Genomic DNA, 21,300 nt, shown 5'->3' with positions numbered 1-21,300 from the left:
ACATTGTTTTGTTATTTGTAAATGTTTGAGAGTTAAAAACAGTGGAAACCAGTAAACTACAAAAATTAAAAACATAGTAAATTAGATACATTTATAATAAAAAAGACTTGTATAGATGAAAAGTTTTAAGAAAAAATATGAAATAATTTACAGCTACCTTTTCATGATTAAACACTTTACATGTAATTTTTTTTGTGGGGGGTGGGGGGGTGGGGTGTTTAAAGAATTTCCATTTACATTCACAAATTGAAAACAGTCTAAGGACAGCTTTATGCTTTGATCTATGAAAGATCTACACATGAAAATGACCATGGAACATTCAGACCTGGACTATTAAGCTTTGATGTATGACATGAATGAAATCCTTGGATCTCAAAAATGATGAATCCAGAGCATGGACAACAATTAGATTCTTTATTGGCCAAGCTAAGGAAAGCTTGTGATTCTGTTCACCTAAACATCCAGAACTTGATAGTTTAGTAGTATTTATTCCAGACTTTATAAGCAAGGCCTTTTCACAATAGCCTCCAAACAGCCTGTATTCTCTGTGGTTTTTTTCAGCGATTTCATTTTTGTCTTAACAATATTTTACCTCAAAATTATTCTACTCTATCTGTTCATGGATACTCCCGAAAATTCTATTAATTAAAGTTTCACGTCAGAGTTTGCTAAAAACAACTACTTTGGGGGATGATTGGCAATTATCTATATAATCGAGCAGGCAATTTGCACAGTATTTGGTATAATAGGGCCCTTATCCCAGTACAGAAGTAGAACTAAACGTCATCTCAATTTCAACTCTGTGCTGCTTCATATTTAAGCAGAGGCATGCATCTACTTCCTCTTATTTTTCAGTCAGAGAAACAGAATCGCTGGGTCTTGTGATGAAGTTTTGTCAGCCATTTTCCTATTGATACTGTTCTGCTGGCAGCTTAGCACAACTAGTGCTATTCATTGTTATAAACCCCCAACTTACCCACTTTTTTTTTTTTAATTCAGTCCTTTTTATGCCATGTTTCCACTGACTAAAAGTGTTCAAGGATTCCAACTATGCTCAGCTTAATTGCACTAAGCACTGGTTTTGTATACAGGAAAATACTGTTGTAACCTAAAAAGGTGACAAAATTATCTCACAGAATGTGAGATAATTGGGCAGAAAACTGGTTGACTACAGACACATTTGATTAGTTCCACTTCTTTAAAGCATTATAATTTATTCATGCTGATATTCTACATTAGCCACTTTTATTAAAAGAGAAAGAACTAAGGAAATGACAAAGGGAAAACATATGAAGACGCACAAAGAAGGAAATGTGGCTTTTCAAGCTACTACCCCAGGAGATGCTACTCTGTTTACTGCAGCCATCTCCATACATGGAAAAGGATCTTCTGGCCTGGAGACCTCAGAATTGCTTTTTAACCATCAATAGTCTGTTCTTTTGACACGTGATTATCAAACAGATCTAAATAATCTAAATAATCTGTTTTTAGAGAAGTGCTCACTGCTAATAAGAAATCTTAATTGACATCCTCCAAAGCGAACAAAGCATTGCTACAAACACCACAACTGCCTTAAGTCTCTGTGTACTTGGCATACAGTCAAGTTCTTAATTTCAGTACACTAACACTGTAGTAGAAGCGTACCTTTGATGTTAGGTACCAAAGAATCCATAGATGAGACAGTTTTATGAAGATCTTGAGGAAAAAAACTTCAGTTGGCATTTTTATCTTATTAGACACCAGAGAGCCAAACAAGAGCAAGCCCAGGACTGAGAAATACAATTTTTTGCCTCCAAAGAGATGCTTGTTTTTTCCTGTAGTTACAGCATTTATAAAATTTCCCTCCGATGTGATTTCTCTGATATCAAGTAACTGGCTGACTTTCACTCCATCAGGGCATTAACATGATTTCCCTATCTCAGCACTCTTCCTCCCCCAAACTGCTAGACCTTTCTCTGTTTTGTCAAATGTATTTGACCATTCATTTGGCCACTTCAAGAGTTCTAACATACACAGCATGATCACAGCCAAGAAATGACCACATCAATCTTGTTTTTCTGCAGCCTGCTGAGTTGCCTCCAAGCAGCAGCGCCCCAATCCTGAGTTTAATATGATCAGGTAGTTAAACCCCACAAAAACGTGGTTCTCTCCTTCACTGCTTAGCAGAAACTTCATTTACACTGACTATCTGACTCCTCCACAGTTTTAATTAACTGCTCTTCCCTCCCTTTAGCCAGGCTAGGCAGCTGCCTCATTTGCATCTTTATCCAAAATCTCCTTTATTCTGCTCCCCGTCCCAAGGCCTTCTGGTATCTGCAAGAGTTCTGCTCCACAGAACTGGCAGTTTCTTGATGGGAACATACAATTCTAATCATATTTGCTGAAGACAAACACACCTCAGCTAGGGCTTAAGAATCAGAAATTCATGAGAAATCATTAAAACAAACCAACCACCTCCTAGGATTTGGAGGGGGGGGGGGGGGGGGGGAATCAAAGCAAGTTTTTGGTGAAAATGAAGCACGTACATAGTTCTGGATGCTTTTCGTAGGTCAGACAGCACACGCCTGAACTCGGCGTTTGAAGCGTTGGTTTCACAGTGGTGGTGGTTTGTGTGGTTTGGTTTTTTGGGGGTTTCATTTTTGGGTTTTGTTTGGGTTGTTTGGTTTTGGTTGGGTTTTTTTTTGATTCCCAATAGCGCTTTTCTGAGATACATTATACGTGCAAAAATCAGTGTGGGTCAGGATTGGTTTTGCTCCTAGGAACTTCAAAAGCATTTTTGCAGACCTCCTCAGAGTGAGGTTTTCTAAGCAGACTTATAAATCCACAGACAACCTTTTATGACAGAACAATAAAAATATTCCCACGTTTTAACACTTGTTTCAGAGAAACAGCGGTTGAGAAGTCAGTTACCTTAGTAACAGCTAAAGGCACGCAGCGGGAAAATGCTCAACTTAATAATCAATATTTAAAAATAAAGACAGATCTGGAAAACAGCCAGCTTTCTCAAAGCCATGCTTTGTGTTAAATTTGCTTTTTAAATAAAGAAGTGCCAATCTGAGGAAAGAAAGGCGCGCTCGGGCATAGCAATTTAACAAAATGAACATTTAAAAACAAATTTTAAAAATTACTAACAGAAAAGGTAACGTATATTAAAGATATTTCATAGAGTCCTCTTCCAGATGGATTTTAATGGATAAGCTACATTATCACAGATTGAGACATTAAATCCCCGTTCCCATCTATACGTACCAAGAGTTTTTAAGAAAGTCTCCGTGTTGTACATATAAATCACGATCCTGAAAATGCCAGTGAAAGACCATTATCCCCTAGAAGACCATTAACCACATTTTATAACTGTGATCAGCAACAAAATCGTTGCGGAAGAGGATTCTGCAGCAACCTGTCATTTAGTCTGAACGATAAGCATTGGTTTAATCAATCTGTCGGGAATTGTACTCCGAATAATTTCCATCAGAGAGAGGTAGAGACCTGAAGAGCCTGAGAGGAAACCGCTGGCCTAAGGTGAATTCCGAGAAGTAGCTCTGTGTTAAAACCGCCTTAGAGAAGGACTGAATTTCTGCTTCGAATTATGTTTTTTTATTTTTAAACTGTGATGACTACTATAGCGTGGAAAAAAGGGATAAGAGGCAATTAAAAAATTAAATTCGGAGCACTGCAAAAACATTCATTTGCAAAAGGTGAAAAGAGGTAGGTACAATAAATAAAAATATTGCAGATGAGTGACAGAAGAGCACGGGCTTGCTGGGCACAGACAGCAAAACGGTGGTGGTATCCTCATTGTATACGAAGGGGAGATGAAGGCACTACTGAATATACGCAGTAGATGATGCTCAAGGACCGTAGCTTGGAGGTAGTGCTGGTACTGTACAAGCAATAAATTTTCTTCCATAATTAGTTGGGTGATGGTTAGAGGAGAAGATAACTTCTCCCTAGGGAATGGCCTTCAGCCTGTCCTTCACTGGTGACAGCCGTACTAAACCGTAGTCCATTTGAAACAAGGTATTCACCCACCGGCATAGACCAACATAATTCTTCACAGCACTCGACGACTTCTTTAAAAATGTGCTTTTGGATAGTAATATACATATATAGTACATACAGGACTCTTACAGTTTGTATATACACAGATTATATACATGATGTTTAAATCAAAACACGCTCCTTATCTAAAAAGGTGACGGCAGCATGGCGGGATTTAGTGTATCTTTAAGAGACTTCACATTCTATTTTAATCCTCTGAGCAGACAGGGTACCTGATCATAAATCTGCTGTTTGGATATGATTTACGCCAACTAAGAGTAGCCAGACGCAGAGAGGGGTTTTTTTGAAAGCTCTTAATCAGCTCGTGGAATTGCTGAGACTTCAGGAACCGCAACCGCAAAAGCGGGTAAGTTCGGATCTGCTCGGACAAGACCATCGTGGAAGTGGAAAGGCCCAAATGCTCACAGCGCTGGGATGAGCGGGACCTTTCGCTGCTGCCAAACATCCTCATCCTCGCTGCGTGCTGGCACGCCGAGCTACGGCAGAAGCATCGCCGCTCTGAACAGTTTGCAGACCGGTCACCGTCAGCATCGCCCAGCCTCGGGAACCCACCTTTCCCCTTCCGCAGCAAGGAGAGTGGCTGAGAAAAATCAGTGACTGCTTTTGTAAGCAGCTGGCCCCTTTCAACATCTACCTGGTGAGGTCAGAGGGTTGGTTTGTTTTAATTTGTAAGTTAGGTAAAAAAAAAAAAAATCCATGCAGAATTTGAACCGATTGCAATTCCTCGTTTAAGGTTGTTGTAGACAAAGAGTTTGCATTCACTCTTAAAGAAATGGCTTACATTACTAACACGCTATCTTAACAATTTTTTTTTATGTTAAAACATACCATTGCTTATCATCCATTCCCTTTTGTTTTAAAACTTTTTTTTTTTTAAGTATTCTTCATTTATCTAAGCCCTGTATTTGCACGACTGGTAAAATTTTGGATGGCTATTGAAGTGAACAGAATTTGTCCACGGACTGCTATGGCTAGGACTAACCCACTGAACGTAAGTAGGACTGGGGACCCTAATATGAAACTGGGTTGCCTTAGCGTGCCTTATCCACGCGTGAGATTCTGATACGGGCCGTGTAAGAGGTCCGAGAACCTCGACAGCCACTGCATGAAGGTTTTTGGCTTTTAAGAGCACAGGGAAAGCCAAAAGCAGGGATCGGGGTGACGCTCGTCCACGCTAGAAGCAGGAGGCCTAAGGCAGTCCCTTGTCTCGAGATTATTTCACTAGGACAAAACCTAGTGAAATAGGAAATAGCCACCGATGTGAATTTGGTAATGGAAGAAAATCCAAACTGCCAACGTATTTGAATTCCCATGAAGCAGATGCACTGGGTGTCGTTGGGAGGAGCAACAGCTTTTCTCAAACATAGAATTTGTGACAAATTGCACGTCGGTGGAAACAAGCGGCGTCCAAGCCCGTTACCTTAACCGGTGTGATAAATACACATTGCACCTTCTGCAATTTACTTTCTGAACTCACTATCGTGACAGTTACTAGCAAGAACAAGAGGCAGAACTGCATGTCCCGTTATTAACACGTACAAACCCACCTAGCTGTTTGACAGATTACGTGTCCTTCAAGGCAGCATAACTGTCTCAGATTTTGTTTTTGATTTAACCGTCATTTCTTCATAGACACCTATGAAGATCAAAGTAAGCCGTCTCCCACCCACCACTCTTTTTTGTTAGTGGCTTTTGGAGACTATTATGGGCTTTGAACTATGTCAACATAAAATCAAGCAGTAAAAAATAAATCTACATTTCAAGTATCCTTATTCTGAGCTGCAAATTACCCCCCCCCCAAAAAAAATCACATACAGATCAGTCTCTTTTTTTACTGTACAATTTAGCATCAATTTATTACTGTGTATTGGTTCTTCCAGGAACCTGTTTGGTCCATCTTTAAAGAGCTCCTTAAATTCCTGTCGTGACTTTTCTTTCTTCGGTGGAGGTCTCTGGGTAGGAGAGGTGGGCTTCATTATATTTTCTTCAGACTTTATTGAGAAATCCCAAGTTGAGAGAAGCAGGGAGATGAATCGAGTCCATGGTTATGGAGGATGGGTTGAACGGAAACAAAACTGGGAACATGTGCTTGAAGTCTAACAGCAGCTGCGGAGGGTCATTTCGCTCTTGCAAGTGCGTCTATGAGGTGTGGGAGAAGAAAACAAATTTAGTATCAGTTGTTGCCTTTTTCTTTGCATTTGTCATGTTTGTCATCATCACGGCTTGAGAACGTACACAATTTTAGAGATATTGCAAAAAACAGTGAGAACTATTTTGTTCTCTATTGCAGCAGCCTTCCTCTGAGCAACTACTTACAGGAACATCTACACAGACTATAGGAAACACCGCTTCAGAAGAACCTGGCTACATTTTCTACGTGACCACAAAGCGAGACACAGGACTTGGAAACAACACGACCCCCTTGCACAGCAAAAGCAGCACTGCAGGATACCAGCACAGCGCTTTTGGTTCAGCCGCTCGGTGATGGAGGTATATTCTAGGCGTAGTTGAACACGTTTCTGTTTCCATTTCCTGCCTCCTCCTTGCAAGCGTTAAAAGAAGTTTGGTTCTCATTTATTTATTTTTCCTTTAGTTGCCAACTTCTGCCTTGTATCTCAGAAGTAACTCCGTTCCACCGATGCCTTGCTGACTCCTGCAACCTTGCTTCTGAGTCGCGTTGCTACTAAAGAGCGTTGCGTTAGCCGAGCTGGGAGCTTAGGTGCTCGTTGCTCTTTGTGATTAACAGCCTGGTTATCCCTGCAGCTGGACGTTGCAAGTAAGCGTGTGCACACGCAGAGCACTAAGTTCAGGACGACATGCAGCAGCATGCCTATTACAAAATGCCCAAGTCAGTACTAATGACATCTGTATTAAGTCATTACTATCTCCTCCACTTTACAGCCCTTTAATTTACCTGTATGTCTCGTATGAAAGCTACTGTCACACGTTCTTCAAACTCATTCACAGGAGTGTAGAGATTAAGTATCTTTACAATCTGTCGAAAACAAAATAGGATTACAGACGGTCATGAGAAGCCAAATTTTTCCAGAATGCAAAGCATCACTAACATTTTGTCTTGATATGGCCATAACAAGTCTCCTATGATGCTACTGAGAAGCGGAAGTAGCGCAAGTATCATCCTGCTGTTCCTTTGCCTGCTGTAAGGTACGGTAAGCATCTGCGGACCTGTCAAAGTCACTTATGGCAACATTTGTAAATTGGGAATAGACTTGAACATCAGATTTATACAGGGACTCCATTCGGTTGGCACATGGTGACATGGGTGACCACTTCCCACTACTTCTGATGTCGCCTCTACAACACTTCTCGTCATGCTACCTCACTCCTGCTCCTCCCCTACCACCCCCTCAAGAACACGTTATAGACGGGGAGATGGAGATACAGGAGAAAGGATCCCCAAGAATCACTGGAGATCAGCTCACACCTCTCGCTTCTCCCTTGCTACGACATTATCAAATTAAGGCCAGGCAATCCAGCGGCAAAGAACATGAGTTTACATCCTCCTGGAGTGGAGTCTCAAAGTTTCAGGTGGGATCCAGCCAGCCTAAGTGGGCAGTTCTCAACCTCCTGCCCCAAATATGAGTCTTTGCTGGGCACGCTGCAGACCTAGCCAGGTTAGACCCTGGCAAAAGACAACAGGTGGGTTTAAAATCCCAAGTATCTGACTTATACCACGAACTCCTCAGGGCTGGGTTTCATCTGTGAACGTTTCTGCTGGAGCTCCAGCGCCACCAGCAGCACCGTAAGAGAGGAGCCGCCGCGATGACCACCTCTGACAGGGGTCAATGCCAAACGTCAGTCCTGAAAAGGACAAGTTGTCCCCACCGTGGGAATGGCACGCTGAGTCTGGGCAGTGAAGAGCTGGCACCGGGAGACCACCCTTTCCCACTCCTTTAATTACCAGCACCCTCTGGTGCAAATCTCTGCCCTGCTCCCTACCTGCTGTGTCGTGAGCGATGTGCACAAGGAGCAGATGGCCTCGGCATCTTCCGAGGTTTTCTTTTTCAGCTGCAGCAGCTGTGCCGCCTGAATCAAGGGCTCCAAAGTTTGTGCTGCTCCACTCTGCTGCAGATTCTTCCCACGCAGCCATTCCTCCAGCTGGCTTATGTTAAACCTGGGTAAGCAGCCAAGACGAGACGTGAGCTGAGAGCCGAGAGATAAGACGCCGCATCTCAAAAATCCTCTACGAGACTCAAGGTGTGTTGCAGTGCTGGTGGATATAGCTTTTTGTGATGCATATTTGTGATACACGTGGCAAGAGACAACCAGACCAAAGCTTAATACTCAACAACTCAAAGCAAAATTTATACTCTGTGTACCTTAGAAATAGATGAGCCGTGTAACAGCTGAACAGCACAAGGAATGTGCTTTTCTACAGCAGGTAAATTCGAGTTTTAAAAGTCAATTAAAATTAAGCTTTTAGCAAGCTTTTAAATGCTAACAAAATCCTGCAAGGTACCCAAGTACCTCTGAAAACACTTACGCAAAAAATGCCTTTGCCCGTGCCCGCTCACGGGGAACATGCAAAGGATCCACCATGGGAAGGGGAGAGAGTAGCAAAAGGGAGGTTTAAACCATTTACACGGAGAAGTAAGCCAACAGATTTATGCCAGGGCTGATAAGTATTCATGACCCCTTTCTGGCAGGTTTGCACTAGCTGTCCTTTCAAATTTCAATCCTTATTACAACACTACGCTAAGACAGCGATGGGGCACGCAGGCCCCTGATCCCAGCCCAGCAGATGTCCGTGCTGCCGCCTGCCTGCAGCTCACGGGAGGCCAGAGGCACTTCACACAGCAACAGGGTTAAGATCCACCTGCAGAATCGGCGCCTTTGACGCTGCAACACTTGTTAACGTTAAAACCAGCAGACACGGCAGCGGGAGGGAACCACGGAGACTTCTCCATCCCAGTAAGTAAATCCATCCTACATCGCCTGATGTAGTCTTTGGGCTGTGCAGCCTTCCCGCTCAGGCTGGGTGAGGGGAGGCTGGGGAAAGCCCACCCCAGAGATAATTACCGTAACACACATTTAATTCACAAGCGGCACAGCAAACTGCACTGCACGGGCATTATTCAATGGGGGTTAGTTTGAACTGCCACTGCATCGGTCTCCCGCTGAATCCAAACAGTGTCTCCCCTCCCTTACACCACTGCATTTTATTTTCCTATTTTCCACCACCTTATAAAATTAACAAAAATGCCTTAAGCAGGTACATCCCCGCCCCCAAGCCTGTGTCCCACCTTAGCTGCATGCCCGTGCTCCACGAGCAGACATCCTTCCTCAGCAGGAGGTTGTTCAGGGCGACCGCGTTGATCATGTAGAAGAGCTGCTTGAAGACCTGCTGCACTATCTCTGGGTCCAGACCCTGGTCACACATGATGCTGTGGAACGTGTTCAGCTGGCGAATGATTGCGTCTAAGCTGTAGGAGCTGTCCCCATCAGCCATGCTGGAGGAGCGATTCCTGTAGCCCATCGGTTTGACACCAGAAAGCCCCTGGATGCTCTCATTTTCCAGCACCGCAGACACTGAAAAAGGGGGAAAAAAATGAGCTACAAAAAGCCTGCATCCACCTATTAGTCACCGGAGGTAAGAAATGCTCCTTCATGGGCGGCCATAAACATGCAGCAGTGTCAAAGTGATGCAACGCGATGGATGCTGGGAGGTCTGAAAAGTAGGACAGATCCATGAATTGCTAGTCTATTCTGATAATATGAAATAGGTGATGTATATAGAATATCTGTAAGATCACACTTCTTTTCCCACTCGGTGTTACTACACAGAAATCACTTACCATGCTGCAGAAACTGGGAACACCCCTCCTTTGAGCTGTAATCAATTCTCCCTCTATACCCACCACAGAGCCTTAAATTCTGCAGTTAAAGTGATTAATTGGCTCAAAGGATTGGGAGAAATGAAGATAGATTAAAAGTAAGAAAATTCTTCCAGCCTGACTAACTGATAGAGGAACGGGACAACTTTCTGCAAGGAGCAGGAGGTACGTGCAGCGATGGTAGGAGGTGGTGCCGTCGGATACAGCCAGAATTTGTGCAGTGACATTTGGAGGGTAAAGGGAAAGTCCCAGATACAGAGGAGCCCAGGCTGGGAGCTCAAGGAAAACACCAGCAGCCAAAAAATATAAAGCACTGAGAACAGCCCCTCAATTAGCTTATAAAAGAGGAGGACAGATTTAGCTGAGGATGTAAATCTTCTCATACTGACTCACCCTTGCAAAACAAGGTCTTTACTAGTCTCTTTCTCCTCTTCCCAATTCTCCCCTCCCTCATAATGTGCATTTCCACCCACAAAAAGCTTAACCGTGAACCTGGTCTGGAGGGCGACGCTGTTCCTACGGACCCACCAGCACCACCTCACCTCTGTCAGTACCTCCCCAACAGAAAGGAAGGAGATATCTTCTATCACTGGGGGGGGGGGAACCCTCATCCCTATTAGTTTCTATCACGGGGGAAAATAAAAACCCATCCAGGTCTGCCTCCCTAACTCCAGGTCACTGCTAACACGAGGACCTGCTCCAAACCAAGCCTTTTTTTGCGACATATGCCTCTCTACCAACTGCAGGCTTTTCCTTTGGGGAGAAGTCACGCTAGCACCGTACAAAGGTCTGAAAAAACACTCAGAGTATGTAATTACAGCAAAAAAAACCCAAAAAACAAACCCTCCTAAAAGCTAATGTGCTGTGAACTTACCGATCATGGGTTGGAGTATGCCCTCTGCTATCTTAATGAGCTGCTGGTAGATCTGGATGGAGAGGTGGCTCAGCACCTGGCGGTACTCGGTCAGGTCGAAGTTCTTCAGACAGTGCTCGTTCTGCTTAGGCGTGTTTTGTGTCATGAAACCCTGAACAGAAGGAGATCAAAACACCTGGTTTCATTATTCCACCTATTTATAGTCCAGTAAAATCATTGTATTAAAAAAAACCAAAACAAACAACCTTTGAGTACAATATATCCAGATATGTTACCAAGTACATTTTTAGTCTATTATAGAAAAGATCAAGACTCATAAATCACCGTTGATTTACTCAGCCATTTGCTCATGAATTACTACTGGAGGGCTGCTTTTTGATGAAAAGCATCGCTAAGCAGTAAGTTTTTCATTTTAGCTTTAGCAAGGAGTAACATTTGTATTAACTGCAATATATATATGAACTAGAAAATGACATTTCAGCCCCTGAAAAACTTCTTTTAGCTATTCGTTTATCCCTGTGAGTTGCAATTCTTTATGGGAAACCAAATATTTTCAGATTAAGATATTAGAAAATGGGAAAAAAAAAAGTTATAACCACATGCTATATGCTCGGATGACGTTTTAAACTGATCCGAAGTTCAGAAATCTCTCCAAGTAACTGAATTTGTTCCCTGCCTTTTGCTGAAGCAGCAGCTGATCTCTGATCCTGTGAGTGGACGCTGTAGCCCCGAGTTCCGGGCTCAGACATTAACGCCAGTTTTGCTGGCAGGAGCAAATGTGCCCTTAATTTTGTAATTAACACAGATGCTTTAATTGCCTGTTCATATGGTCTTAACCAATCTGGTGTCAAAATGAGAACTACGCAACCCTTTTTGTTGCGTGCTGACTAGCAAAATGCAAAAGTACAACACGTACAATTTGAGTTGACTTCAGAGATTTCTCATTTTTCGTGACTAATGAGAAAGTGTCGTGCTCTTTGCACTGCAAGATTGCTGTTAGGTTGGGTTTTTCTTTTAAACCGGCTTTCTTAAAAATAGGCTAGATTTCCAACTAGAGATAACAGTGTTTTGGTAACTGCTCAGAATGATTTTTCCCCTCTGTTTTTTGCACCGAATTATCAACTGAATTAGTAAATAGCTGGTTCATTTAACACGGTAAATCATGGCAAAGAATGTGAAATTTAAGTTTCGGTTGTTTTTTTTTTTTTCTTACCCTGCTGGTTTTCTAGGGAAGATTTTCTCTAAATGTAATGTTGTTATCCAGGCAGAAGAGGGCAAACAGGAGCATAACTATTAGTAAGTATTATCTAAATGATTTTTCCTTTTAATTTAAGTCTTGGAAGTCCAACACTGTGGTTTTACACACCAGTCATTATCTTGTGAATGACCCGAATAGTTAATCTGATTCCATGAAATTTTTTTTATTTATTCTTAAAGCTTGATTGCTCAATATATCTAATGCAAATCAAGACTAAATGAGAAACGACATAATTTGGCTCTGTTGACTATTTTAATACCCAGAACATAAGGCTGTAAGGATGGCAGCGTGTAATGTACTAAGAGGACTGTGATGATCTGATTTTGTCGGAAGGGATCAGCTATAATAAAACCTATTTCAACTTATGAAATATTACTGAGGTGGCAAGAAATGAGAGGATTTCCTTCCAAAATTTTACATTATGATTATGCGTATTTGCTCTCTCAAAGTGCGGTTATTTTGAACAAGTTGAACAGAACGGGGGGGGGGAATCAGTAGAAACATTCAGAATAAAATTGCAAGATTTGGAACAGTTTTCCCCTGTCTAAAAATCTTGGTTAATGAAAAGCTGCGGGACCGACTAAAACCAGGGGAACAACCTTCAAAACAGCCTAGCAGAAGGAAACCCCCTGTTCAGACAAATCAAAGTGCATGGTTGGCTATGAAATTCAAAATATTCCGGGTATTAGTCAGATAACGTTGCATGTTATGTCGTAGGGGTCCTGGTTTCAGCTCTCAAATGTCTTGTCTCAGTGCAATGCCCCATGAACCTCTATTAGGAGCTGTCTTCTATCCAAATAAACAAAGGAGGAAAGTCAGAGACGACCCCGTGTCGTAGCCAGAGGGAAGCCACCAGACCCAGGAGACCTGAAGACCCTTCCTGGAGGAACGCCAACACACTCAAGATCAGCAACGAGTTTCTTACCGCGTCTCCGCTGTACTGCTTTAAACAGTGCAGGAGGCGACACGTATTCGCCAGCCAAAACGACGTCATCTGAAAGTCATCGTTGTGTTTCTGGAGGAGCAAAATGAGAACGTGTGAGACCCCTCCTTTGGTGGGGGAAGCTGGCATAGCACGACAAAGCGATTTGGACTTTCCCCACCTAGATCAGGAAGCTCGCTCTCTGCGGGTGGGCAGTATTAGCCATTTGTTCCCTGCAAACTTTTTGTTTTTTTTAAATCTGTATATGCAAACAATTTTATTGCTAAGATCATAATTCTCTTCGTTCTTCTAAAAAGGGGAAGCTATAAGAGCGATTGGGTTTGAAAATCACTAGGAGTGCTGAATATCACATGCTTATGACCTGGTTATAACCATTTTACACCATCTCAATCCCACGACAAGAGAAAACAGACACCTACTTTCAGCACTTTCTTAATGCCGTTGATGGTGGAGGTGAGCAAGGAGTGCACTTTCTGGTCATCGTTGATGTAATCCGCGTGTCTGATGCACATGTAGAGGATGTAGGCGGGAAGGCAGGGAACAGTAGCAGACACTGCCTGGGGCTTGAGATCTAGAAGGTTTGTCGTTTGGTTGGTTTTGGTTGGGTTGGGTTTTTTTTTGTTTTTTTGTTTTTTTTTTTAAATCCTCTCAAAATTCACCAGCTGCCAGGTGAAACAGGGAATACCAGAGCTGGAGACATACCCAGGCAAACCCCTCTCCCCCCAGCCCAGGGAAAGCTGAGACTTTGGCAACTTGCATCCCTCTCTGCAGCGTGGACACAGAACCAGAGGTCCAACTGCAGGACAGACGGACCTGCTGGAGCCAGCCAAAGCCGAAAAGCCATGGCACCAGGGCTTGGGAGGGTAGCACAGTCTGCGCTGAAGTTTGTGACACTATGACATTACAATTTAGGGATGCGCAGATGCACACAGGTGGCACTAGATCTTCTTTGCCGTGTAAAAACCTGCTCAAGCAGCACACAACTAACCTTAGAAAAGCTCCCTGAAGCTTTCAGGAATACCTCCCACAGATTATAACCCCCTCCTCTGAATTCACGACTCAGTGAATCACTCCTTCCCTCGAGATACTGAATCCTAATGGTAGCTGCGGGAATTTGCAGCCTCTAAAGAAAAAGCCTGTCTGATTAGGGGAACTTCAGTGACCACAGCAATGGGCTAGCACTGCTCTTTTTAGATCCTCTAGTGAGGATCTAGACTCTGCTGGGGTTAGAGGCTGGTGGTAAATACTAACACTTAGCCAGGGAAGCATGACTTCTCTAACAGCGTTGAATAAGGGGATGCTGGCGGCAATTCTGATCAGACCTTCCAGCGTAAGAAAGCTCACAGGTTTATTATCTGTTATCTGCTATTATCCCGTAAATCAAACTACCTTTGTTCCACTGCTGCGCAAAATCCCCAGGGTCTATCCCTTGCTATCCCCTCCCCATCTATTACCACATCGTATCAAGCTCAGCATGTTACCGCCTGCTCTAAAAACTGCAGCCTCCTTTTTGCATTTTCCATTTTTTCCTCACTTTAGTCTAAAGAGTTATAGCCATGCTGGTCTATCTGCTTAGTGCTGCGTTGCTTTACCTACCAAAACTGCCGTTCATCATAAACGTGCAGCCCCAGGAGGAATTAATTTGAGAAGACCTATTTGTCTATCTCGAGATCTCAAGTTTACAAACTCTCCCAGGCAAGAGAAGAAGGAGCCAGGCACAAGAGCAGAGCAAGTTCCTCACCTGTAATGAGGTTTCGGATAAGGAGTGGCTCATCTTCTTTATAATATTCCAACATGCCCTGAAAATCTTTCTCCTTTCTCTGGACAGCAACTTGCATGTTACGCTCGTGCCGCCTCCTCTCTGCTGGTACCGTGGCTTGGGATGCTGTGAAGAGAAAAGAGCACGAGAGGTGGTATCTGGTGATCGAGAACTGTTCACGTCCTCCATTGGCCTTAGAGCAGGCACCAGGTCAAAGCGTTTTATATTAAGTTTCCAATAATGTCATCAGCTTCGACAGACTTATAAAAATATAAAGAACCAGGTCTTGAATTACCGGGCAGCAGTAGTTCTGACTCTGAATGAAAGAGAGTGCAAAAGTTAGACCTAAAGAGGAAAAGATGAAGTGATTTTTTTATTTTCCAAGGAACCACAGGCTAGACGGGTAGTCACCCTACGGGAAGCTTTTTAAGCGTATCATTTTCACAGAGGGGAAAAAAAATAGCCAGGCAATGAAAAAATACTTAAGCATCACATCTTCTGGCTGGCTGTAAAGCTGAAGAACCGGCAGTGGCACACCATTAGGCATCGTGCTTCCATAAAAGTTTGGTAAAAGAGAAGAGGCCAGCGTGCAAGTACTGCGGTAAACAGCAGCCTGCTGCGTGCAGATCACACTGACAGAGAGACCAGCTGTGCTAGCCATGGAAACCCTCCAGTTACTCAGCTTAATTTCACTTAACGCCTAGTTTTCAGAAACTAGGTTAGAGAGAACAAGGTTACGTGATTAATCACGGCATCTCCAGAGAATGGGAAGCTCCTGTACAACACAGATGTCACAATTGAAGTGTTTTCTGATAAAGCAGAATGCACATATGTGTTTTAATCCCCCCTGAAATTGCCAGAACAGAGCAGTTGCCTGCTAGCCACTGGTCTCTCCGTATCTCTGCTTGGGTCACAGCATTGACAGCAATGAAAGCAAAAACGTTTCTTAAATACCCTCCGAACCCTGGTACACCACGCGTCAGACCAACACCTCCAGCAAGCACTCGCCCTCCATCACTTCACGGACCCTCTTCCAAGTTTACCACGTTCAACCACGTTAACAAGCTAAAGCTACAGCAGCGCAGCTGTACTTGCTCAAAAGGCAGCCTAAGCATGACCCAGGAGCTTCATTTGGACTTTCGGTTCCCTGCTGTCACGCCAACGATGAGCTCAGTGCTAGTTCAGTGTGCCAGAACGAGCCAAGTCTTACTTTAACAGAAAGAAAAAGAGAAAAAGCCGCAGCTCTCCAAGGCTGGCTAAAGGAGTGAAACCAGAGTGCTGTTCCCCCACCCCAACATCTACCAACAGCCAAGTCACCTTCAAAATCTTGGACCTTCTTCATGTAAATCTTCAGCTGCTTCTTCAGCTTCTTTTCATTCTTTTCCAACTTCTCTAGCAATTCTTTAAGATCCTGAAAAACAGAAGATGCATTGGGTTAAAAAAAATAAATTAAACCCAAGAACAACTCATCTGGGGTGAGTTTGAGGCTGGAGTCACTCGGCAGCCTGGTCTACGTACCACTACTGCACGGTGTGAGCATCTTGGTACAAGAGCAGCTGTGTTATTTCTGGATTGCTCAGAGACCCTTATCTACACCGCAAAGACTGTAGATGCTGCGCGCCTGCTTTTTCTAGAAGTAGGCTGCAGCAGGCAAAACTCACAACACACCACCCAAAGCATTTTTACTCCTGGCTGTTAATCATATTTAAACAGTTCCAACACTACTTAGATACGAGGAGTTGTTGAGAAAGGCAAGGAGCCCTCACCTGAACTGAGGAGGGGCCAGCATTCACTCCAGACCTCGCAACACAGATACAGGAGGTGAGAAGGGGAAAATTTACGATCAGCCAGGCCAGCTTTTCAGAGCGGCAACTGCCCCCCACACTCCCAATAAATGCAAGTAAAAAGAAAGGACTGCGTTATCTTTGTGTGTAATTACAGAGTATAGGGGTCCCCAGCGACTTCAGCGATCTCATTTGGTAGGCAGAGCTAGGTAGGCAGGCTTAAAAAAAAAAATATAAAAATTAAAAAATAAAGTACCTAGGGAGTCACAAGAGTCATACAGCCACTGAACGACAGTTCAAGGCCAAGTACCAGTGCTCCCAAATGCACTAGTGGGAGATGCTGAAGGATCTTGCAGCGAGTTTAGAAGGGGCAGAAGAGACGCCCCAGCGCCTTCTCCTCTCCTTCAACATTTCCCATCTCCTTTCTCTCAACCTGTTGGGGTTTCCCCCCCCACCCCTCTTCCTTAGGCTGTGTTTTCAGTACAGCCTCTTACCAGATTTTCATTGGTGAGACGTGTAATTTCTTGCTGAAGTCCAAACTCCACCTGGGCCTCCGGAGACAGTTGCAGGGTCTGCAAGAAAGCCTGCTGCTGTTTCTCCATCTCTTCTTTCATTGCATCCACCTGGTTTTTCAGAGCTTCTACCTCCTCCTCGTGCTCTCTTCTCTGATCTTGGAGCTGTGCTTCCAGTAACCTGAGAAAAGGACCCCACTAATCAGCCTGGGGATCTTGGCATCGTGGCAGTAACCACTGTTTGAGTTTAGATCCTTCAAAGTCAGCCAACCTGGGAGATGTTCCCGGTCAACCTCCCTATAAAACTGACACACACAAAGGGCTGCTACAGCTATTATTGCCACGTTAGTCTGTCCTTTGTTATACTGCAGGTTAAATACTTTTGATATTAGAGACATGAGATCAAAAGTTTGGGTTTTTTTTTTTTTAAATAAAAGGGAAGAGGGAAAAAAAAATAAAAATCCAAGAGCTCTCTTTTTTCTGCAGCTGTATCACAAATTTGGGTTCCTTCACTCTTCCCATTAGCAAAAAGCAAATGCACGGCAAGAAAGCAGTGCAAGATCAACACCTGCGGGTTTTTCAAACGCTCAGCCTGAAGGGCATTTGTTCTTCTGCTCACCCCTTTTCAAACATCAGATCTTACTCTTGAAAACCAAACTGTATGTCTTGCAAACGGCTCCGTTCAGTCGGACCGCCACAGGCTTCGCTTGCTATTGCTGGGAGTTTCAAGAAAGGCAGAAGCTGAAACCCTTCACTCCTGGTTGTTTGTAGAGCTGCTATTTACCTTTGCTTAAAAAGAAGAATATTCATTTATATCTCAATTTTCTTTCATAAACTACCTGCAGAAAACTATGCACAAGGCAATTTTCTGTCATCTTGATCAGTTCCTGCTTTCATCATTGCTGCTGACTTCACCAGGACTCTTCAGCGGGGGGAGAGACTCGTTTCCTTGTACTACACGACATACAAATACTAACGCCATGATACACAGCCAACAGAAGTCACCAAAACCAGCCCTTCTCCCACTTTTAGGTGGGTACCCAACTTTTTCCTGCCACCCTCTCCTACCCCGCGCTTTCCCCTACACCAGATCTCCTTCCAGCCCTGCCCTGAGCCTGTGCACAAGGACAACCCCAGGGAGGGAAATGCTGAGCTAAAGGGCTAGTAAGGCATTTAGTTAATGCATTATCCAGCCATTTGCTAAACCAGAATGCCTTCGTTAATCCAGTGGAAGAATGAGTCATCACTGAGATGTTAACTGCCCTCCTGTACGCACCCTTGCTGATGGGGATTGCTGACAAACCTGGCAGGTGGCACGATAATTGATTTTTAAGGGCATTGCCTACCCTCGGCTAAATGGAAATCTCCTCGTTAGTCCACCAGCTCTTTCAAGAAGACCGAAATAAGCAACTCCAGAAGGTACGAGGACTCTGAGGAAGGGGCATCAAGCCAGAAACTGCAAAGTATTAGTCCCAGACTACACAGGGTGACGGTGGCAAAGAAGAGGAACGACCCATGGGGATAACCAAGCCCGTGTCCTTGCTGTAGCTCATGGATGAGCTCTCCTGGGCAGAGCTATGGACAGCCACACACCCGGCTCAGGGGCTTCGGCTCCCCTGGCACCGGATGCAAACGGCAATCCTCAAAGTTGAGGAAGACTCTGGTGTCGATAGCTTAGCATTTACCCAGGACATGCACAGGCAAGGAGCTGTGCCAGTGGGGAAAAAGCTACAACTCGTTTGGGTCCACTGGGAAATTAACGGAGATTCACACCTGTGAACGGTTTCCCTGCAGGAACAATTAAGCATGGGGTATTTTTTGTTGTTTTGTTTTGTTTTTTTGTAAGGATTGTATAAAAGAACATACGCTTTCTATGGAAGATTTCTGGATGAAAAGCATTAATCATTCTCCAGTTTGGTTTTGTTGTTGTTGTTGTTGTTTTTAGAAGATCTGAACAACGCAATCTCTACTCCCATTTTCCAGCAGAAGATAGAAAAGGATATTTTCCAACTATAGAAACATGGGCAATAAGGCACGCAGCCTTGTAATCATGTTGTCAGGAGTTATGTTCTTAATAGGCTTGGAAAATACAGGCCCACCATGAAATAAGTATTAAGTACTTAATTTTCATTTTATTTCTTCACGTGGGTTCGGATTAACCATGAGCCGCCCTCAGAAAAACATGATCCTTCTACGAACTTGGGTTCCTACATTGCTTTGAAAAACAAATGAATCATCCCCGGTATTTTTCCTGTTACTGTCTGGTTTTACTCTGATCTCTCTAGATGTGACCGCTTTAGACTACTTTATAACAAAAGGTTGTTTTAACTTTTCCTCTCTATAGTGTCCTTAATCAGCTCATTCTGTATCTTTTTTTATAAAAATCGTATGTATTGGAGCCTCATAACCACCCTGCAAGGAGAGCACAGGCTGATTAACATTTAATCATCAGCTCTTCCAAGCACCAGGTTGAACCAGAAGACTCCAGGGATCCTTCTGCCTTGCTTTAATCTCCATTTGTGTTTCTAAACATTCATTAGCTTGGAGATGAGAGGTCATTACAGAATCACCGGCATCCCCAGGAGATACGGAGGTTGCAGGTACTCCCCTGACGTGTCCCGCTGGGATATTTGCCCACCAGACCAGGACATGGGGAGAGCTGTGGAAGGATGGCACTGTGTCCACCACGCACCTTCCTCCTTATACCTATAAGCAACGCATGGATGGGAGTGCACAATCTCCGGGAGCATGCAAAGCAGAGGGCATTGCAATACAAGCACAGGGACTCCACTGCTGACATGTCAAGGGCTGGGAGAAAACGCTTTAGGGAGGTGCTATATCTTAGAGCAATTTGGAAAAAACCCATCTAAAATGTTGGTTTGTTTGGGTTTTTTTGCTTCCTGGAGATTACAGCTTCCCAACGCCTTTATCACACAATTTCCCATTAACGTAACACAATTCTTACTGAATCACAGCTCAGGCATTAGTGACAACAGCCGCCATCAGCAGTGCCCGATTAGAATCGCAACGGCTCCTCTGAAAATTAGAGGAGGGTCTCAATTCCTTCGGTTTGGACATCCTACCTCCGGCTGCTCCCAGAGAGGACCACAGGTCCCATAGAAGACAACAGGACAACAGCAGAGGAAGAGAAAGAAACAAAACGGCAAGCAAAAGGGAGAGAGGGCAGAAGCAGCAGTGGGGAAAAAAGAAAGCGTTTGACCTGGCAACTTGCTTTAAACCTTGATAAGCCAAGCCGAGCTCTCCATCTTCATTGAGATACCCCCAGTCCTCAGTCTTGCTAGAAATAAAGGACAGAAAAAGGAAACAAGAGGACAGAGAAAGACAAAACGTCAATTGCAATAGAAGGGGAAAAGGTGCAGAACCCTTATTAATTTAATTTTGTTTTACTTTTTAAAGCACACTTTCATTACATTGTATTTCCTTTTCCACCATGGTGAAGGAGAACCATGCCCTGGTCGTACCCCATACAACACCCCTGGGCTAGTGGAGCTTCTCCTCCCTCCCCAGCTGCGAAACGCGTCCTCGTGCAGCCCTTTCCTCCCCGACCCACCGCAGCCAACACAGGAACCCAAAAATCATTCCGGTCAGAAGGGATCACCGCAGATCACCCAGTCCAACCTCCTGGCAGGGTATCGTCATTCCTGAGATGTCACTGTTTTTACCAAAAAGCCCAGCTCCTGGAGGTCGGAGAGCCTGAGTTGTTGTTTCTGAATGGCTAAACTGTTTCCCATACGGTTGCAAGGAAAAGCTGGCAAACCCACGCCGCACCCGCCAGCTCAAATCCTCACTAAAACCTTATGCTTAAAAACCAGGGAAGAGAAACAAGGACCATGAGGGATAAATGGGAGAGCAGAAGTCAGCACGAGGGGTAAGGAAGAGCTGTCCAAACACAGATGGGGTAAAACAAAAAGCACAGAGTGATCCTTAGCAGCTCTCAACGGGCTTCCTAGTAGCTGGTACAGTGCTGTGTTTCGGATTTAGGAGGAGAACAATGTTGATAACACATCAATGTTTTTAGTTGTTGCTAGGTAATGCTTACACTAGTCAAGGACTTTCCAGCTTCCCATGCTCTACCGACTGAGAAGGCTGGGGGGCACAAGAAGCTGGGAGGGGGCACAGCCAGGACAGCTGACCCAAACTGGCCAAAGGGACATTCCATACCATGGGACGTCATGCTCAGTATATAAAGCTGGGGGAAGAAGAAGGAAGGGGGGGATGTTTGGAGTGGTGGC

At 44.0% G+C, this 21,300-nt stretch overlaps 2 protein-coding genes across 2 annotated transcripts in view; both read right to left on the bottom strand.

The window, feature by feature from the left end:
* The window catches only part of LOC103916173 (vacuolar protein sorting-associated protein 13B-like), a 197,895-nt gene extending 191,857 nt beyond the window's left edge, over positions 1–6,038 (bottom strand). Inside the window, 3 exon segments of the mRNA XM_009323125.1 lie at positions 4,275–4,696; positions 5,483–5,553; positions 5,924–6,038. Of these exon segments, the coding sequence (XP_009321400.1) occupies positions 4,275–4,696; positions 5,483–5,553; positions 5,924–6,038 (608 nt within the window).
* A 10-nt stretch (positions 6,039–6,048) lies between these two features.
* The window catches only part of MYO5B (myosin VB), a 121,742-nt gene continuing 106,490 nt past the window's right edge, over positions 6,049–21,300 (bottom strand). The window contains exons 30-40 of the mRNA XM_009323124.1: positions 20,268–20,345; positions 17,030–17,228; positions 16,069–16,162; positions 14,734–14,877; positions 13,412–13,563; positions 12,975–13,064; positions 10,792–10,942; positions 9,327–9,612; positions 8,023–8,197; positions 6,977–7,057; positions 6,049–6,201 (exon numbers count right to left, since the gene is read on the bottom strand). Coding sequence (XP_009321399.1) covers positions 6,049–6,201; positions 6,977–7,057; positions 8,023–8,197; positions 9,327–9,612; positions 10,792–10,942; positions 12,975–13,064; positions 13,412–13,563; positions 14,734–14,877; positions 16,069–16,162; positions 17,030–17,228; positions 20,268–20,345 — 1,603 coding nt within the window. The remainder of the gene's footprint in view (positions 6,202–6,976; positions 7,058–8,022; positions 8,198–9,326; positions 9,613–10,791; positions 10,943–12,974; positions 13,065–13,411; positions 13,564–14,733; positions 14,878–16,068; positions 16,163–17,029; positions 17,229–20,267; positions 20,346–21,300) is intronic.

Source organism: Pygoscelis adeliae, unplaced genomic scaffold (assembly GCF_000699105.1).
Source record: "Pygoscelis adeliae isolate BGI_AS28 unplaced genomic scaffold, ASM69910v1 Scaffold174, whole genome shotgun sequence".
NCBI lineage: Eukaryota > Metazoa > Chordata > Aves > Sphenisciformes > Spheniscidae > Pygoscelis > Pygoscelis adeliae.
This window is presented reverse-complemented; position numbering and strand designations above follow the sequence as displayed.